The sequence below is a fragment of the Sycon ciliatum genome, chromosome 3 (genome assembly GCF_964019385.1).
Source record: "Sycon ciliatum chromosome 3, ocSycCili1.1, whole genome shotgun sequence".
Classification (NCBI taxonomy): Eukaryota; Metazoa; Porifera; class Calcarea; order Leucosolenida; family Sycettidae; genus Sycon; species Sycon ciliatum.
In genome coordinates, this window is record NC_088645.1 from 236025 (window position 1) to 256200 (window position 20176).

General features: G+C 48.5%; 1 protein-coding gene across 1 annotated transcript in view; it reads left to right on the top strand.

Annotated features, from left to right (window-relative positions):
• Positions 1-20176, top strand: part of LOC135813181 (uncharacterized) — a 49721-nt gene that overhangs the window by 18592 nt on the left and 10953 nt on the right. Inside the window, exons 7-13 of the mRNA XM_065326394.1 lie at positions 1804-1876; positions 2182-2253; positions 2967-2990; positions 4731-4924; positions 9051-9122; positions 14746-15004; positions 20095-20176. The exon at positions 20095-20176 is cut by the window's right edge and continues 20 nt beyond it. Of these exons, the coding sequence (XP_065182466.1) occupies positions 1804-1876; positions 2182-2253; positions 2967-2990; positions 4731-4924; positions 9051-9122; positions 14746-15004; positions 20095-20176 (776 nt within the window). The remainder of the gene's footprint in view (positions 1-1803; positions 1877-2181; positions 2254-2966; positions 2991-4730; positions 4925-9050; positions 9123-14745; positions 15005-20094) is intronic.

Sequence of the window (20176 nt, forward strand, 5' to 3'; positions counted from 1 at the left end):
CTGCAGGCACAAACATCACCAGGGATACAAACTTACAGAGACGCTCCGCTTCCAGCGCGACAAACACCTTGTGAACACCAGATAGTAGCGTGAGTTAGTGTCGCTCCTGGACGGTGAGAACAGACGTAGAGGACCATCGGTCATTCACAACGCTGTCACCTCCAAACCGGCTAGTCGCAAGCACGCGCTGGACCCAATAGTACGAAATAGTGGTTGCGTTTTCGGCGATGATTTTTTTAGGAATGGGTTTGCTCCCACACTGGAGCTCGCGCTATTCCGCCGACTTGACTAGCCGGTTTGGAGGTGACAGCGTTGTGAATGACCAATGGCCCTCTACGTCTGTTCTCACCGTCCAAGAGCGACACTGACTCACGCTGCTATCTGGTGTTTACAAGGTGTTTGTCGCGCTGGAAGCGGAGCGTCTCTGTAAGTTTGTATCCCTGGTGATGTTTGTGCCTGCAGAGCACTATATAAGTGGTGCTCTTCAGGTACAATCTTCCTCAGCCTACTCAAGCTCAACTGATGAGGGGTGAATTCCCCGAAACACTGTGTATTGAGCAGGGAGTGGTGCTTTCTTGCCGATTTGGCGAGTCAAAGGTTCGATGGACTTCTCGTGTGCTCTGGATGGCAGTCGTGAGTCAGTCAAGTCAAGTCGGTGGAATAGCGGGAGCTCCAGTGTGGGAGCAAACCCATTCCTATTTTCATGATGGCCTGTGAAGAATATGTACTGATCTGGTTCGCTGAATGCTTTGCTCTTTACAGTGTTACAATGTTACAATGTACACGAGTAACACGCAATGTCATGTACTTGCAAGTGAAGCAAAGTTTGCACGTTCACGTTACCACCGGTGATATAATGATTGTATTGAGAAACACAGCCAGCTTAGGGAATTTCGCATGTACCAGGCCACCACCATGCCTGTGATACCACTGGTCCAAGGTGGCAGATGCAGCGCCTAACGGCGAGGGTGAGGTGGTAACTCTCACACCCAATGTCAGACAAGGGGGCGAACCTCGTTAGCTGCATCCATGCTACCTCACTCCCAGTAGTGAGTACCAAGTTGACCGTCGGTTTCGGCGCAGTTCCTTGCATGTAGAGTGGTGCACGCATGCATCACCTTGCATGTAGAGTGGTTCACGCATGCATCACCATGCATGTAGAGTGGTTCACGCATGCATCACCGCATTTGTTAGCACTGTACACGCTCCCTGCTCTCAGCGCTGGTCACTTGTACTCAACTCAACTATATACCTGGAGTGTGAACTGGATCTTTACCAGAAACTAGTCACACCTCCCATTTATGGGGCACCCGCCCCTTGTAGCGGAGCAGTGGGCATAGCTTTCTGGTCGGAGAGTGTGGTTTATGTACCCAGTGTCTGCTCCAGAGCCGGGTAATCCACCCGGTTGGGCGGCGCTTGGACCCGGTTGAAAATATAGTACCGGGTCACCTGTGATCCGGTTGGTACTTTACACGTTCGAACTATGTTACTTTGAAAGGACTGACTACATGTCTTGTACATGTATGTGTGACAGATCATGCAGAGGCCCGCGCAGTTCGAGCTTGATCGTTAAGGTGTTGTTTTTGGAAATGGAGCCTCCAGCGAAGAGGCGAATCCACAGGCCCTGCTTCCAGGACTCTTGGAAAACAGGTCGTGTACCCGGCTCCGACCCGGTTGAAATGGTTGCGCCAGGTACACATGTACCCGGCTGTCCTACAATTCTAGAGCAGACACTGGTACCAATGTCTACCAACAACTCATCATTGATCTGTGCACCTGTTTATGTGTTTTCTCTGCTTATAGATCACGTCCCTTCCATTTTCTGAAGGAAACCATCAACAGCACCAGCAAACTGTGGCCAAGCTGAAAATGCCCAGTGAGTGATGTTAGCATTCAGTGATCATTCTCAGTGCATGGACGGTTGAAGTCCTGTGAATTGTGCATCCGCATACTCACTTTCATAGAAGTCAGACACAACCCGTGTCATCGGTATAGGATTGCCTGTTGGCGCCTCTCACATGACTACATACGTAGCTATGGATACAGTGTTGTACTTGACTGTTCCTACTGTTCCTGCTGTCTCTACAGCTTGTACTGTGTTGTATTCTACTGTTCCTACTGTCTCTACAGCTTGTACTGTGTTGTATTCGACTGTTCCTACTGTTCCTACTGTCTCTACAGCTTGTAGAAGTCTTCACTGTCCAAGATTTCAAGTTTCAACTTCAACATGCCCGTTCTCTTCAGTATCACAATGTAAGATTGTGTTCTTTATCGCTACTTTGCTTACTTGAACATTACAGACACTTTGCTAACGTCATTACAGGTACTTTGCTTACGTCATTACAGGTACTTTGCTTACAGGAACGTGCACTGTCACTGTGAGAATTAATTTTTGTTGAATTACTACTGGTATTGGTTGTGACTGCTGCTCTTTTCCCCAATGTACCTATTTTGAAGAGTATCGGTGCAATCGGTCTCTTGTCCCTAATGTACCTATTTTGAAGAGTATCGGTGCAAGGGGTCTCTTGTCCCTAATGTACCTATTTTGAAGAGTATCGGTGCAAGGGGTCTCTTGTCCCCAATGTACCTATTTTGAAGAGTATCGGTGCAAGGGGTCTCTTGTCCCCAATGTACCTATTTTGAAGAGTATCGGTGCAAGGGGTCTCTTGTCCCCAATGTGCCTATTTTGAAGGGTATCAGTGCAAGGGGTCTCTTGTCCCCAATGTACCTATTTTGAAGAGTATCGGTGCAAGGGGTCTCTTGTCCCCAATGTACCTATTTTGAAGAGTATCGGTGCAAGGGGTCTCTTGTCCCTAATGTACCTATTTTGAAGAGTATCGGTGAAAGGAGTCTCATAAGATTATCCGCTGGCTTCTATGCCTTGGTGGAACTCTGCCTTGGTGGAGCTAGATTGCTGATGTTCAGAGTCAGTGTGTCTCTTCTTGTCTCTTTGTTTGTGGGTGTAGTGAGCGACCAGATCTGCCATTGCCGTAAGTACATTGTGTTGTCTGACATGGCTTATCATCTTGGTGCAGTCTTTGTCATACCTTTTTTGTCTGTTTTCTGGCGTTCATTCTAGCTGATCTGTCTGTCTGCCCCTCTGTTTATCTGTATGTCCGGTCTACCTGTCTTTCTGTTCGTCTCTGTGTCTGTCTGTGTGTCTGTCTGTGTGTTTGTGTCTGTCTGTATGACGTGTATGTCTGTGTGTTTGTCTATGTGTGTGTCTATGTGTCCGTCTCTCTGTTTGTCTGTCTGTGTATCTGTGTGTGTGTGTCTGTCTGTCTGCCTGTCTTTCTGTTTATCTGTCTGTGTGTGTCTGCCTGTCTGTCTCTCTGTCCATCTGTCTGTTTGTTTGTGAAACTGTCTGTAAGTCGGCCAGTATATTCATCCTCTGCTCTATGCTCTGTTAGCATTAGTTTAGTTATCATCATGGAGCTTTAGTATTTAGAGAGACAGCTCAGGCAATTTGAACGTGAAACAATTTGGGGATCTGCCCCCAGGCTGCCGGTTTTAGGCACCTTTTTGTGCAGGTCTGATATACATACACACATTGATATGGTATTACATTGATTATCTGGGCCCGGGTTTGAGGTCAACAGATCTATGCCGAGAGCACGGATGTGAGTTTCAGAGGCCATGGATCACAAAGAGCTTTAAAATCCTGTGTCAAGGCGCACATTGTTTGGAGTAGTATGATTTTCTGATGTCTCCCTGCATGCTAGGCCATCCTGGGTTTCATGCACCGGTTTGCTATTCTGCCAGTAGATCATGACACATACTAGAGAGGTTTCAGTGACTCGTTGTGAACTCGTTCATGGCACGGAATAGATCTTGTTTCGTGTTCGAAGTGTGTGATGCGTAGGTAAGGCCCCGGTCACATTATGGCAAAAATGCCGCGTTAGCGGCTGAATCATGACTTTTGCCATGGCAACTGACGAAAGCGCGGAGAAATTTGAACGATAGACACTGCTGTGTCTGACGCGGGGAAACGACTGCGTTGACGCTGACGGGAGTGACGCTTGGTGGAAAAACGTTGTCTTTCAACTTCTTCTTTTTCGAGACAGTTGCTTGAGTTGAGCAGTCATTCGACATTCGTCTCCTCAAGGTTTGTTTTGTTCCCTCTTTTTTTGGAGATGAGTCCGTGGACCTACGAGGTGTCAGGTGAAACACACTGCGGCTGCAATGCGGACTTTTCTTGCCCGATCCATGACACAACAACATGACGCTACAACTGAACACGACTTCAAATTCGGAAAAAACAACAACGATCATGGACCTTTTGTCTTGTGATAATGACAAATTAATGGGAAATTTGAAACTTGTCCGGCAAGTGTTTTATCTAATGAACAATAGGCCGGTTTCCGTGGGGATCCGTGTTGTCATTGAGTTTCCCTGGTGATTTTGAGATGTAAACGAATGCGTCAGGCCACGACAGTCATGAGGTGCAAAACACACTGTGTAACCCCGCGTCTGTGTCAAGTGCTGCGGCTTGATGATGCTGTGTCCAGCTTCAAACTTGCCATAGTATGACCGAGGCCTAACCAAGACCTGAGCCATCGACTCCTCTCGTATGAAAGAAACGAATACCTGAACCTCTCTATTGTTGGTGATGTGCATTTGTAAGAGTTGTGGCTAATCTTCATATCTCGGTCTTGTAAATCTACTGATTGGGTGAATCTTTCTCATAACGATGCCCTGCTTTGTCTCATGCTATCTCTGTTCACATGCAGCTCCTCTTCCCCTGACCATGGCAACCGTTCAAGCTCTCGTCTCCCATAACAACACAATCTACTTGTGGATGAGGAAGCCATCCGATGATATCTTCATATCAGAAGGAGAGCTCAAGTTTGTAGTGTGTATTCTACTCGTCAGACGTCCGAGACAACATGGTGGTCGACCATGTGATGTTTCACATGAAGTGAAGGTCAGTGAGAATAATATGCAAGACTGTATGCAGTGTGTAGGGGTATGGACATGGACAAGGACAGGATACTAGTATGTATAGAGCTGCTTCGTTGAATCTACACCCACGGGTGTTACATGGTAGATAGCAGGAAGGGTACATTGTGGATGTGCTTTCTCTGTGCTGGGCCATGGCAGTCTCATTTTTGCCTGGACAACACTAGGACGATTTTTCGACCGATATCGGATTGTACGACACATTCTCGAGACGGGAGCGAAAATTGCTTGGTGTGGACGGTGTTGTCACACGAATTTCCGACAAATTTGTGTGTATAGGTAGTCTGACGCAGTCGGCCGATTTTTATGACGGGGTCGGCGTCCGAGCGTCGGCCAAAAAATCGGCTTAGTGGGTGCCAGGCAATACTCTCAGCAATGCTACAGTAATGCTATAGTGTTATTGGCTATGACTACACTGCACATATACATGTGCTACAGCAATGCTATAGTGTTATTGGTTATGACTGCACTGCACTGCACTGTGCTGCAGTAATACTATAGTGTTATTGGCTATGACTGCACTGCACTGCACTGTGCTGCAGTAATACTATAGTGTTATTGGCTATGACTGCACTGCACTGCACTGTGCTACAGTAATACTATACTGTTATTGGCTATGACTACACTGCGTATACTGTGCTACAGTTATGCTATAGTGTGTACTGTTTTGCACTATGACTGCACTGCACATGTACTGTGCTCTTTGTGTTCTTCACTGCATGATTGTACTGTGTTCTGTTCTGGGTTTTTTACACCCCATGTCTTTCATACATGTATTCCTTATTTGTACCCCTACACCTTTTCTTGTCACGAAGCTCAGAATCACTGCATATGGACCCCACTGCACTTATCCATCCCACCCCACTGCACTTGTCCATCTCACCCCACTGCACTTGTCCACCCCAACCCACTGCACTTGTCCATCCCACCCCACTGCACTTGTCCGTCCCACCCCACTGCACTTGTCCATCCCACCCCACTGCACTTGTCAATCCCACCCCACTGCACTTGTCCATCCCACCCCACTGCACTTATCCATCCCACCCCACTGCACTTGTCCATCCCACCCCACTGCACTTGTCCACCCCACCCCACTGCACTTGTCCATCCCACCCCACTGCACTTGTCCATCCCACCCCACTGCACTTGTCCATCCCACCCCACTGCACTTGTCCATCCCACCCCACTGCACTTGTCCACCCACCCCACTGCACTTGTCCATCCCACCCCACTGCACTTGTCCATCCCACCCCACTGCACTTGTCCATCTCACCCCACTGCACTTGTCAATCCCACCCCACTGCACTTATCCATCCCACCCCACTGCACTTGTCCATCCCACCCCACTGCACTTGTCCATCCCACCCCACTGCACTTGTCCATCCCACCCCACTGCACTTGTCCATCCCACCCCACTGCACTTGTCCATCCCACCCCACTGCACTTATCCATCCCACCCCACTGCACTTGTCCATCCCACCCCACTGCACTTGTCCACCCCACCCCACTGCACTTGTCCATCCCACCCCACTGCACTTGTCCATCCCACCCCACTGCACTTGTCCATCCCACCCCACTGCACTTGTCCATCCCACCCCACTGCACTTGTCCACCCACCCCACTGCACTTGTCCATCCCACCCCACTGCACTTGTCCATCCCACCCCACTGCACTTGTCCACCCACCCCACTGCACTTGTCCATCCCACCCCACTGCACTTGTCCATCCCACCCCACTGCACTTGTCCACCCACCCCACTGCACTTGTCCATCCCACCCCACTGCACTTGTCCATCCCACCCCACTGCACTTGTCCATCCCACCCCACTGCACTTGTCCATCCCAACCCACTGCACTTGTCCATCCCACCCCACTGCACTTGTCCATCCCACCCCACTGCACTTGTCCATCCCACCCCACTGCACTTGTCCATCCCACCCCACTACACTTGTCCATCCCAACCCACTGCACTTGTCAATCCCACCCCACTGCACTTGTCCATCCCACCCCACTGCACTTGTCCATCCCACCCCACTGCACTTGTCCATCCCACCCCACTGCACTTGTCCATCCCACCCCACTGCACTTGTCCATCCCACCCCACTGCACTTGTCCATCCCACCCCACTGCACTTGTCCATCCCACCCCACTGCACTTGTCCATCCCACCCCACTGCACTTGTCCACCCCACCCCACTGCACTTGTCCACCCCGCCCCACTGCACTTGTCCATCCCACCCCACTGCACTTGTCCATCCCACCCCACTGCACTTGTCCATCCCAACCCACTGCACTTGTCCACCCACCCCACTGCACTTGTCCATCCCACCCCACTGCACTTGTCCATCCCAACCCACTGCACTTGTCCATCCCACCCCACTGCACTTGTCCATCCCACCCCACTGCACTTGTCCATCCCACCCCACTGCACTTGTCCATCCCACCCCACTGCACTTGTCCACCCACCCCACTGCACTTGTCCATCCCACCCCACTGCACTTGTCCATCCCACCCCACTGCACTTGTCCATCCACCCCACTGCACTTGTCCATCCCACCCCACTGCACTTGTCCATCCCACCCCACTGCACTTGTCCATCCCACCCCACTGCACTTGTCCATCCCACCCCACTGCACTTGTCCATCCCACCCCACTGCACTTGTCCATCCCACCCCACTGCACTTGTCCATCCCACCCCACTGCACTTGTCCATCCCACCCCACTGCACTTGTCCATCCCACCCCACTGCACTTGTCCACCCCAACCCACTGCACTTGTCCATCCCACCCCACTGCACTTGTCCATCCCACCCCACTGCACTTGTCCATCCCACCCCACTGCACTTGTCCATCCCACCCCACTGCACTTGTCCATCCCACCCCACTGCACTTGTCCATCCCACCCCACTGCACTTGTCCATCCCACCCCACTGCACTTGTCCATCCCACCCCACTGCACTTGTCCATCCACCCCACTGCACTTGTCCATCCCACCCCACTGCACTTGTCCATCCCACCCCACTGCACTTGTCCATCCCACCCCACTGCACTTGTCCATCCCACCCCACTGCACTTGTCCATCCCACCCCACTGCACTTGTCCATCCCACCCCACTGCACTTGTCCATCCCACCCCACTGCACTTGTCCATCCCACCCCACTGCACTTGTCCATCCCACCCCACTGCACTTGTCCACCCCAACCCACTGCACTTGTCCATCCCACCCCACTGCACTTGTCCATCCCACCCCACTGCACTTGTCCATCCCACCCCACTGCACTTGTCCATCCCACCCCACTGCACTTGTCCATCCCACCCCACTGCACTTGTCCATCTCCATATCCGTACTAGCAACATTCTGTATTAATGTTTAATCCTTGTAGCTTCTCTTTACTTCTTTTCTGGATTTTTGATTTTTTTGTACACACAATGAGTACAACATAGCAAAGTACAATGCACATTGCACTCTGTCTTATGCTGTTAACCTAAAGCAAGCTGTATGTACACTGTCTTATGCTGTTAACCAAAAGCAAGCTGTATGTACACCGTATTTGGCAAAGTGTCTATAAGCCTTTCTGGAGTCGGATTAGTTTTCTGAACACGGGACTTGAAGTTTAGTCGAAAATGTTAGTTTTTGGTCTCTGGTGTTGGTATGCATTTACATGCATGATCCATGTACACTATGTTATGATCCATGTACACTATGTCATGATCCATGTACACTATGTCATGATCCATGTACACTATGTCATGATCCATGTACACTATGTCATGATCCATGTACACTATGTCATGATCCATGTACACTATGTCATGATCCATGTACACTATGTCATGATCCATGTACACTATGTCATGATCCATGTACACTATGTCATGATCCATGTACACTATGTCATGATCCATGTACACTATGTCATGATCCATGTACACTATGTCATGATCCATGTACACTATTTTTTTTATTTTTTTATTTTTTACTATGTTCACATAACCAGCTCGAAAAGAATAAGGAAAGACAATGGCTATGATACACTATGTCATGTTTGAATACACCGTGTTATGTTTGCTTGGCCCATGTTGGGTGTATTTAGGCCAAGGATTATGTGAACATATCCTTCAGTGGTTTGTTGGATGACGACAACACGGAGCACGCTAGTATATCGGTATGTAACAGTTATTTGCTTGGATTGTTTGAGGGAAAGAGACAACAGTTATTTGCTTGGATGTAATGTCAACGTATCATGTCGTTCGTCAACAAAGAAATATTTTCGAAATACATGTAAAATTTGTGTTTGAGGTTCAAGTTCTGTTTGGAATGTAGATACAGGTGAATTGGGAAAGTGTTGATGCACCCTGGGATTACTGGGACTACTGGGATTACTGGGATTACTGGGACTACTGGGATTACTGGGATTACTGGGATTACTGGGATTACTGGGATTACTGGGATTACTGGGATTACTGGGATTACTGGGATTACTGGGACTACTGGGATTACTGGGACTACTGGGATTACTGGGATTACTGGATTATGGGACTACTGGGATTACTGGGATTACTGGGATTACTGGGATTACTGGGATTACTGGGACTACTGGGATTACTGGGACTACTGGGATTACTGGGACTACTGGGATTACTGGGATTACTGGGATTACTGGGATTACTGGGATTACTGGGACTACTGGGATTACTGGGACTACTGGGATTACTGGGACTACTGGGATTACTGGGATTACATATCCCGTATAATCCCGCCAGAGTGCCCCTACCTCCTCAACGCTTCAGGTGGGGAGCGGAGGATGGCCGAGTCCTACTTGCCGCATTCAGAACTACATGAAAAAGTACTCACCCTACGAAAACTGTTCGTGCATCTCGTACAAATACTTCCTATTGACTGTTTTCTGATTTTCTCAAGTGCAGCTTTATCGAGCCACAATTTTAATTCTATCGCCATCATAATATTGGGCATCAATGCCCGTTTGGTTTGCGATGTAAAATAAAACTTCAAACAAACAAAAACACCGACCAAAGGTCAAGAGCCAGGAGTAGTACAAACCCATCAAAACTCATGCAGGGTTTCTGCGATCCCTGGTCAAGAGGGTGGGCACTGTTGTGTACATTTCCAACGGGATCGAGCACGCGTCTGCAGTACAGTACGGCATCACAGTCATACGAAGATACAATCAATCACTTCCCTGACAAGAAGTCAGGGAGGGGCTGATGGGAGAGACGGGGCTGATGGGAGAGACGGGGCTGATGGGAGAGACGGGGCTGATGGGAGAGACGGGGCTGATGGGAGAGACGGGGCTGATGGGAGAGACGGGGCTGATGGGAGAGACGGGGCTGATGGGAGAGACGGGGCTGATGGGAGAGACGGGGCTGATGGGAGAGACGGGGCTGATGGGAGAGACGGGGCTGATGGGAGAGACGGGGCTGATGGGAGAGACGGGGCTGATGGGAGAGACGGGGCTGATGGGAGAGACTGGGCTGATGGGAGAGACGGGGCTGATGGGAGAGACGGGGCTGATGGGAGAGACGGGGCTGATGGGAGAGACGGGGCTGATGGGAGAGACGGGGCTGATGGGAGAGACGGGGCTGATGCTCTGGCCGGATTTTACCGTATACCTTCACTAGAGTTTGCAGGCATGTGTGTGTGTGCACGCTTTTTTGTTCCAAGTTGTCAGCAGTCAGAACTGATCTTTCAGGACAACGCTCGCCACCGCTTACTTCAACTTAGCTGCTGCAAACACAGTAAATATTCAGCCAGGTTTTAGGATTTCAAATATGTATGTTTGTTGGCTTTGATCGGCATGATACTCCCTGGTTTGGGGAATGTGGGAGTATGCTGGATTTTCATACAGAACTTGATGCAGCTATGTTGCCCTAGCTAATGAACCGGTCCTGGTTTATTCAATACGATTGGTAGTTCCAAATTTCAACCTGTTCATGACTCTCCTCCACATTTGGTCGTCTGGTCGCTGTTTTGTCGGCCAGACAGTCCAAAAACAAGTTCTTCGCCGGTACATCTACTAGGCAGTGGTCAGTGATAGGAGCAAAGTATGTATGTCTCTTCTCCAGATGACTGGGTTTGTCAACACGACTGGTATCAGTTGCTTTGGCGTGGTCTTGGTGTGTACATGAGTGCAGCGAAAAAATATCTACGCTCAGCACACCCATTGTCTACACACAGCACACCCATTGTCTACACTCAGCACACCCATTGTCTACACTCAGCACACCCATTGTCTACACTCAGCACACCCATTGTCTACACTCAGCACACCCATTGTCTTCACTCAGCACACCCATTGTCTACACTCAGCACACCCATTGTCACCACTCAGCACACCCATTGTCTACACTCAGCACACCCATTGTCTACACACAGCACACCCATTGTCTACACTCAGCACACCCATTGTCTACACTCAGCACACCCATTGTCTACACTCAGCACACCCATTGTCTACACTCAGCACACCCATTGTCTACACTCAGCACACCCATTGTCTACACTCAGCACACCCATTGTCTACACTCAGCACACCCATTGTCTACACACAGCACACCCATTGTCTACACTCAGCACACCCATTGTCTACACTCAGCACACCCATTGTCTACACTCAGCACACCCATTGTCTACACTCAGCACACCCATTGTCTACACTCAGCACACCCATTGTCTACACTCAGCACACCCATTGTCTACACACAGCACACCCATTGTCTACACACAGCACACCCATTGTCTACACACAGCACACCCATTGTCTACACACAGCACACCCATTGTCTACACACAGCACACCCATTGTCTACACACAGCACACCCATTGTCTACACTCAGCACACCCATTGTCTACACACAGCACACCCATTGTCTACACTCAGCACACCCATTGTCTACACTCAGCACACCCATTGTCTACACTCAGCACACCCATTGTCTACACTCAGCACACCCATTGTCTACACTCAGCACACCCATTGTCTACACTCAGCACACCCATTGTCTACACTCAGCACACCCATTGTCTACACTATGGCGGAAAAGACATCAAGTAACACAGTGTACCTTGCTCAGTCAGGTGCAAAAAAATGATTATCGAATCGTTTTCCTCATGCGTCACTGGTACAATATGTTTAACATGAGCTGGCACTCTTCAGAGATAGAGTGTTCCCTTGGTTGTGGCTGTATGTGTACCATAGCCACATTTCATTACACATTCTGGACACAGGTTATATATGAGCCAGCACAAGCGAAAAGGGACCTTATCCGTTTTTTGGGCATTTTGAGTTAGCAACGGATTCTTGTAGCCAGAGAACGTATGAATCAGATAAAAAAAACCGAATGAAAATCCATCAACATATAGCAAAGTTACGGACGTTTAAATCAACACTGTTTTCACCAAAACATCGCACATATTCACGAATAATCTTTGAAATGCGTAAATTGCAATAATTTGGCCATAGAAGCCTTACAGAAGCCTTCGAGTCACCAGCAGAAGGGCTGGAGTATACAGTATACACACACTACTGTGCAGTTGGCATAAGTTTCACTGTGATGGAATTTATAGTGCCAAGCGTGACGTCTGATGGGCCATCACGTCCTTCCGTACCACGCAGGCACGCCGCATTTTAGATCTAACAACAAGAATAATAGAATGTTCTGAGGCATGAAGCTTTGACACAGCACCAGACTTTAGCAATTATCAGGCTCAAAACGTGTGTTGCACTACGCAAGTTTGTCATTCCTCCGGCACAGGCGGACACAGCTCATCCTTGTAAGGGTCTGCCACAAACGGCCGGATATCCTTGAACAGGTACTTCTGGCGTTCTTGTGACAGACCTGCTGGGGGCAATACTTGGGGAAGGCCTGCTGCTCTCACCTGCTCAGGTGTGGTATTCAACAGCTGAACATGGTCAGTCAGCTGATGCATGCAGTCGTCTTCTGCTCCTCACTCCCAGCCGCCATCACGTTGCGCCGCAAGTCCTCGCACACCGGGCAAACATCCATGCGAGCCGTCATGAACTTAATATGCGGCAATGTCTGGTGCCAGATGGAGCGGAACGTCGACAAAGATACAAACTTCTTACCCTCCTTGTGGCAGCAGTCGCAGAAGTCTGCATGCACGGACTTGTACGTTTGTGACGCTGGAAGGAAGATAGGTGGCGTGTCGTCTCTGCCACGGAGTGGCGCAGGATGTGGAATTCCAAACACTTCCGCGTGCCGAGTGATGTACTCCACGCAGTACTTCACAACAACAAACTCCAGGACATTGTGTGGCCGTTTGCCTGTGTTGCCGTGCACTAGTGGCACAAGCCCATTCTTCTCCAGGTGGCTTCTGTACCGTTTCAGCCTCTTGCTAGACAGTGCGTACACGTGACGGAACGCACCCACACAAACAGTCAGTCATTGGAATTTGTAGGTAAAACGCTCCCTCTTGCGCTTCTCTCCACTCTCAAAAACTGTTTCAGGATTACTCAAAGCTTCAAGAAGGCCCAGGACCACCAGCTCACTCTCGTGCGACTCCATTTCTCTCATGTTCAGGATCGACGTCTCGATGTCAGCTGGGTCAAATTGCTGCAAGCAATTTTTTGAACATCCGCAGTTCTCTTTTTGACGAACAGTGTCGTCCTCCTCTGCCGGCGCAACAGTCGCTTCACAAGCTGCTGCGGAGCTAGCCTGCGGAGGTTTGGGCTCTGCCTTTCCGACATTCAGCTCTGCTGCTGCGTCGACATCCACTCGCTGCTGAAGAAAGTGTCGCCGTCGTCAGGTTGAACCGAACGTCACTGGCGTCCGACTCGTCTTCCTCACCAAAAACTTCAGCCTCATCTCTTCCAGGAGAGATTTCAGCGCTTCGTTCACGGTGAAACATTTACGATGGCTCATAGTGAACAGCTACGCCGACCAAAGGACTTAGCAGAAAGCGAAGACGGCAAGACAACTGCGCTGAAACTGTGAAAGCAACTCTTTGTCTTTCCGCTCGCGCGTGCGATTTTATTCAGCGGAGGTGTCGACGTGTCACCTGGTCACGGTCGATCGATTTTGATCGCCGATCGGTGGTACGTGGGTCGATTTAGCCAGGGTTTTCTTCTACAGGAGCTGTAGGATACTGGCTCTCCAATACAAAGAATGACTGAGCTCCAAAGAAGTCGCGTATCGCCAAAAAACGAACAGTTTCAAGTTCGATCCGAACGTGACAGCTGAGAATCAGCTGATTCACTTCAAGTGCGGTTTTCTCAAAATCACGTGCAGCAGGATAAGGTCCCTTTTCGCTTGCGCCGGCTCATATGTCTTGAATGACCAGAATGAATGAATGAATGAATGAATGAATGAATGAATGGATTGCCGCCATGTAAACAAATGACTACAATTCACCGCGTTTTAATCATGCCATACCACGTAAAAATGGTAAAAGGGGATCACATGGGATCACATGGGATCACATGGGATCACATGGGATCACATGGGATCACATGGGATCACATGGGATCACATGGGGTCACATGGGATCCCGTACAGCCCCGCGCATACGTGGACCTAGCCTGGCATGTACGTTGAGTGCGTCAATTCTGGCAGGGGAATTAGATATCCCGCTCTTTCTTTAGAATCAACGGAATAGCATTCCGTCGATCCTGAAGACGGGATTTGTGTAATCGAAAAGTACATGTGCCGTAAGTTGCCCCGTATCAAATTCTAGAATGGACTGAATGGTGTATTATGTAGCGTGCCCAATAGTGATATTCTGTATGGTTGATGTGTTGACACTTGCACAGATTATTCATCGTCGCTATGACCCCACCTATCGACTCCACCATCTAGATAGTCCTCAAGTCGTTCTAAACGTGAGACCTCACAGACCAACAACAACGCAAGCTGCCACCAGCAGCCATCCTGGTATCTCCATGGTGACACCAGCGAACCAATCATCGAATGCTGACAAGTCTCAACCCGTTGACCGTCGATGGTTTGATCTGGGGAACGAGGCAGCATCGTCGTTACACACGGGAACAGTACAAGCACCAATCTTAGCAGGTACACTGGCAATATCACCTAATCCCCTTGTGCACATCTTGTGGCCATTGTAATCCGCTGGGAAGTCAAGTGGCAATATCACCTAATCCCCTTGTGCACATCTTGTGGACATTGAAATCCACTGGGAAGTCAAGTGGCAATATCACCTAATCTTGTGGACATTGTAATCCGGTAGGAAGTCAAGTGGCCACGGCTGCAGCCATGAGCACTACTGGTCCATTTCTACAGTGTGTATGTGAAGTGCAGTGTGTGTACAGTGTGTGTACAGTGTGTGTACAGTGTGTGTACAGTGTGTGTACAGTGTGTGTACAGTGTGTGTACAGTGTGTGTACAGTGTGTGTACAGTGTGTGTACAGTGTGTGTACAGTGTGTGTACAGTGTGTGTACAGTGTGTGTACAGTGTGTGTACAGTGTGTGTACAGTGTGTGTACAGTGTGTGTACAGTGTGTGTACAGTGTGTGTACAGTGTGTGTACAGTGTGTGTACAGTGTGTGTACAGTGTGTATGTGAAGTGCAGTGTGAGTATGCGCTATCGCAATAAGGCCTAAGGGCGCCGCTGCTGAGCATTCCACCGGACTTCAATGGCCACGACAGTAGCTTCTGTCTTACTATCGTATTGTACTAGCCCTACCCCTAGCTGCTGCTTCTGTGACGCTATTTCAGTTTGTTTCTACGAGATTCACTCTCTGCAAAATAGGGGTGAAAGTGCAAAGTAGGGGTGACAGTGCAAAGTACGGGTGAAAGTGCAAAGTAGAGGTGAAAGTGCAAAGTAGGGGTGAAAGTGCAAAGTAGGGGTGAAAGTGCAAAGTAAGGGTGAAAGTGCAAAGTAGGTGCAAAGTAGGGGTGAAAGTGCAAAGTAGGGGTGAAAGTGCAAGGTAGGGGTGACATTGCAAAGTGTGGGTGAAAGTGCAAAGTAGGGGTGAAAGTGCAAAGTAGGGGTGAAAGTGCAAGGTAGGGGTGATATTGCAAAGTATGGGTGAAAGTGCAAAGTATGGGTGACAGTGCAAAGTAGGGGTGAGAGTGCAAAGTAGGGGTGAAAGTGCAAAGTAGGGGTGAAAGTGCAAAGTAGGGGTGACAGTGCAAAGTAGGGGTGACAGTGCGAAGTAGGGGTGAACGTGCAAAGTAGGGGTGAAAGTTGGCACTGAGATCCCGAGTTCGAGTACTCTGATTTTCTCCGATCGAATATTCTTTATCTCCTAAAAACTGCACACCAATGGCCTTAATACAACCCTGATTGAACCGAGAGGCAGTCATTTTTTTCGGGGATATTAGTTTTTGGGTCATTTGGGCTCTCTCTACTCGTGAACAAATGCTCACCACACAGTCTGCACATCATTATGCCGATTGCTGCTTTGAAACTGCAGATTTCTGTGGTAAACGCATGTACCATGATGCATGTACCATGTATGAACGAGTACTCTGATTTATTCCGAGTACAATTCTTTTTGAAAAAACCTAGCGAGTACTTGAGTATGAAGTTGAAGACACCACTGCAGCTGTACTTATGGTTGATAAATATGGTGGTAAAGACACACCCGGCAATATGGCGGTAAACACACGCCTGCCCACACACGCTCTCTAGGCTGCAAAGTTCTAGCACAGAGCTCTCCTTCTCACCACCACCACCATCAGTTCGCGCCTGGCGCCTGGTCGATGCATGGTTGGCGGTATCCGGCATAGCAGGCTGGTACATCAAGTAGCGCATGGCACATAGAAGATGACACAGCAACGACATAGCTCGATTGCGACGTACGTTTCGTCCCCGCTGGACTCATCAGGCAATCTTCTTCTCGGGTGTCTTCATACGGAGCTTGACTCGGGAGAATGAAGTTGAAAACACCACTGCATGTCTTGCAGTGGTGTTGCAGTGGTGTCTTCAACTTCATTCTCCCGAGTCAAGCTCCGTATGAAGACACCCAAGAAGAAGATTGCCTGATGAGTCCAGCGGGGACGAAACGTACGTCGCAATCGAGCTATGTCGTTGCTGTGTCATTTTCTATGTGCCATGCGCTACTTGATGTACCAGCCTGCTATGCCGGATACCGCCAACCATGCATCGACCAGGCGCCAGGCGCGAACTGATGGTGGTGGTGGTGAGAAGGAGAGCTCTGTGCTAGAACTTTGCAGCCTAGAGAGCGTGTGTGGGCAGGTGTGTGTTTACCGCCATATTGCCGGGTGTGTCTTTACCACCATATTTATCAACCATGAGTACTTGAGTATTCTGTATAATTATTTCACAAAGTACACTGAAGACTGTGAAGAGATCAACACTCTACTGCTATGCTAACGTTACTACATTGCTCTACAGTCATTGTAAAGGGTTTGAATGTGGAAGTGATGACGTCGTAAGGAAATATTAACGACTTCTGGTTCACAGTAGATGCACTGTGTCCGAAGCAAAGTACTGCCTGTGGTGTGTGGCGGATAGGCCTGTCATGTCATATCTCAGTGTGACTTGTCGTATCTCAGTGTGACTTGTCATATCTCAGTGTGACTTGTCGTATCTCAGTGTGACTGGCAGTGGGTCCCAGACCGGGATAGGCCAGCCCGTTCACTATCACACTATCGGCGGGCGTATCACCCTGCTGGGAAGAGAAAACAGATGCAAGCAGATACATAGGATTGTATGCATACACATCTTAGATACATAGGATTGTATGCATACACATCTTGTCCAGTTGGATTCAAAACTCACTGTGTTGTTATAACTCTGCTCTAATAGTGACATAGCACTTTCAACCCTATTGCTAATTTGTTCCTATGCTAGTTTCAACCCCATTGCTAATTTGTTCCTATGCTACAGTGCGTTTTTTTATAATAGACTCTGAAAACCTTGAGAACGTACTCAAGGACACTTTTGAGAAAATGTCATGCGAGTTGCGTCACGAAAATCTGCGCGCGAAATTCGAAAAACCAGGTGCGACTCGTGGCATTTCGCAATCTTGTTCAGAGTGTCCTTCGAGCTCCTTGCCTCGTGGCCGGAGGAATCATTTTGTTGCTGACTGCTCTGTGGCCCTATTTTGCTTTTTCTCGAGTGTCTTTTCGTTCGTGGCAACTTGTTCTCTCGACATGCCACATAATTATAACAAAACGCGACCGGGCCATGGTACATGGTGGTGTCTGTTTTACAATTTTTTGCGAAGACGAGGAGAACAATGGCTGGGCATCGAATTGGTCCCAAGTATTCCATTCGTCATGCTGCTGTTGCGTGTGGCGTCAGCATTTCCACCATGAACAGATGTACCAGGGATGCTGACGGCGAAAATCAGCGTGCTGCGTTGGCCTTGTCTGTCTCCAGTGATGAAGGCAACGAGAGTGACAATCCCCGAAGTGAGACTCGTGCCATGAAACCACTCAACCCTTACGGATTTGCTTTGGACTGTATAAGAAGTAATTTACGGATTCTATGCTGCGAAGGAGGACCCAACACTGGACAAAGTTCCTGCTCGCTGCAGAGAAACCATCGACGATTTTCCAGACATGAGCAAAACTAGCTCTTGGGAAAATGTTGCGTTCCATCGGATTCCAGTGTGGCAAGACCAGAGGTATCACACAAATAATGATGGAACAGCACAGGATTGTGTCATGGCGGCATCGCTACCTGTGAGACATACCTGGATGAGACGTTTGTCAATGCGCGTCACACAGTTACTAGGAGGTGGTACGACAATGGTAACAGGAGTGTATAGGCAAGCAACCAAATGAAGCACCATCAGGTAAAGGCAAGCGTGTTATTGTTCTGCATACTGGTGGACGGGACGGATTCGTGAAAAACTGCGCCGATGTGTTCGTGACTGGAGGCCGGCGCCAACGATGATATACGTTGTCGGCTGTCCGCGCACATCTGTTCACTGTGTAATACTGTCGTCACAAGTGCAACACAAAACACGGAATTATTGGGGCCGTTTCGTTCCTCGCTGGTCTTCTACTATTCGCAGATGTTGAACCAGACACAACTGTGACTTATTTGCATTGTGTGTGTGTGTTTGTAAAACTGCTCATGCTTCCTTTTTGTTAGTCTCTTTATGGGAGCTGTGTGAATTGCCTTTGTGATTTGTTGTGGTGTTTGAATTTTCACTGCATTCTTTCAGGGATCGAGGGAAGTTTCCTACATGCATGCTGGAATGTTTTGATTTATTGAGCTAATTGCAATACAGGATTTGAATTATTCAGTACAGTTTGCCACAATAAGTCGTGAAAAGCCACGACTCACTGGTTTCCTACAAAGGTTAGGAGAACTGCAGACAGCAGTGCACAACTGCACAGCCATGTGCATGTACATGTACATGCATGCGCTGTACTACAGTATACCGAAAAAGAAAAGAAAAAAAAGAATCAAGATGAACTGTACTGGATTCGAACTCATGCTGGGCACCATGCAAGAGATGAGCTTTCCTGGCTAAAACTTCCGTTTTAAAAATCAAAATCCACTGAAAACCATTTAAAACCGGATTTCTAGCCGAAACCCGGCCGAATATCTAACTTTGACAATTATTATTATTCCCACTCCCAAACTTAATTTTCTTCGATCCAAGACCCACACAAACGCAGCTGTGAAGAAAAAATTTCAAATTTGGAATGAGAACAAACTAAAAAATCAAAATCGACAATGGTCTGTTATAAAAAAACGCACTGTAGTTTCAACCCCATTGCTAATTTGTTCCTATGCTAGTTTCAACCCCATTGCTAATTTGTTCCTATGCTAGTTTCAACCCCATTGCTAATTTGTTCCTATGCTAGTTTCAACCCCATTGCTAATTTGTTCCTATGCTAGTTTCAACCCCATTGCTAGTACATTGCTAATTTGCTAGTTTACATACAACCTGGTTTCTATCTGTAAAACACTTGTTTTGTCTCTTTTTGTCTTGCTTGCCGCCTTCGCTGCTGCCAACGCCGCCGCCTCCTCCGTTGCTGTTGCTGCCACCGCCGCCTCGGCTGCTGCTGCTGCTGTTGCTGTTGTTGTTGTTGTTGTTGTTGTTGTTGTTGTTGTTGTTGTTGTTGTTGTTGTTGTTGTTGTTGTTGTTGTTGTTGTTGTTGTTGTTGTTGTTGTTGTTGCTGTTGTTGTTGTTGTTGTTGTTGTTTTGTTTCAGCAACTGTAAGTTCAGGTGCAGTAATACTGACGGTGATAGTTGCTATGATGTTAGTGCTGTACACCCGTCATGTTCAACGCAG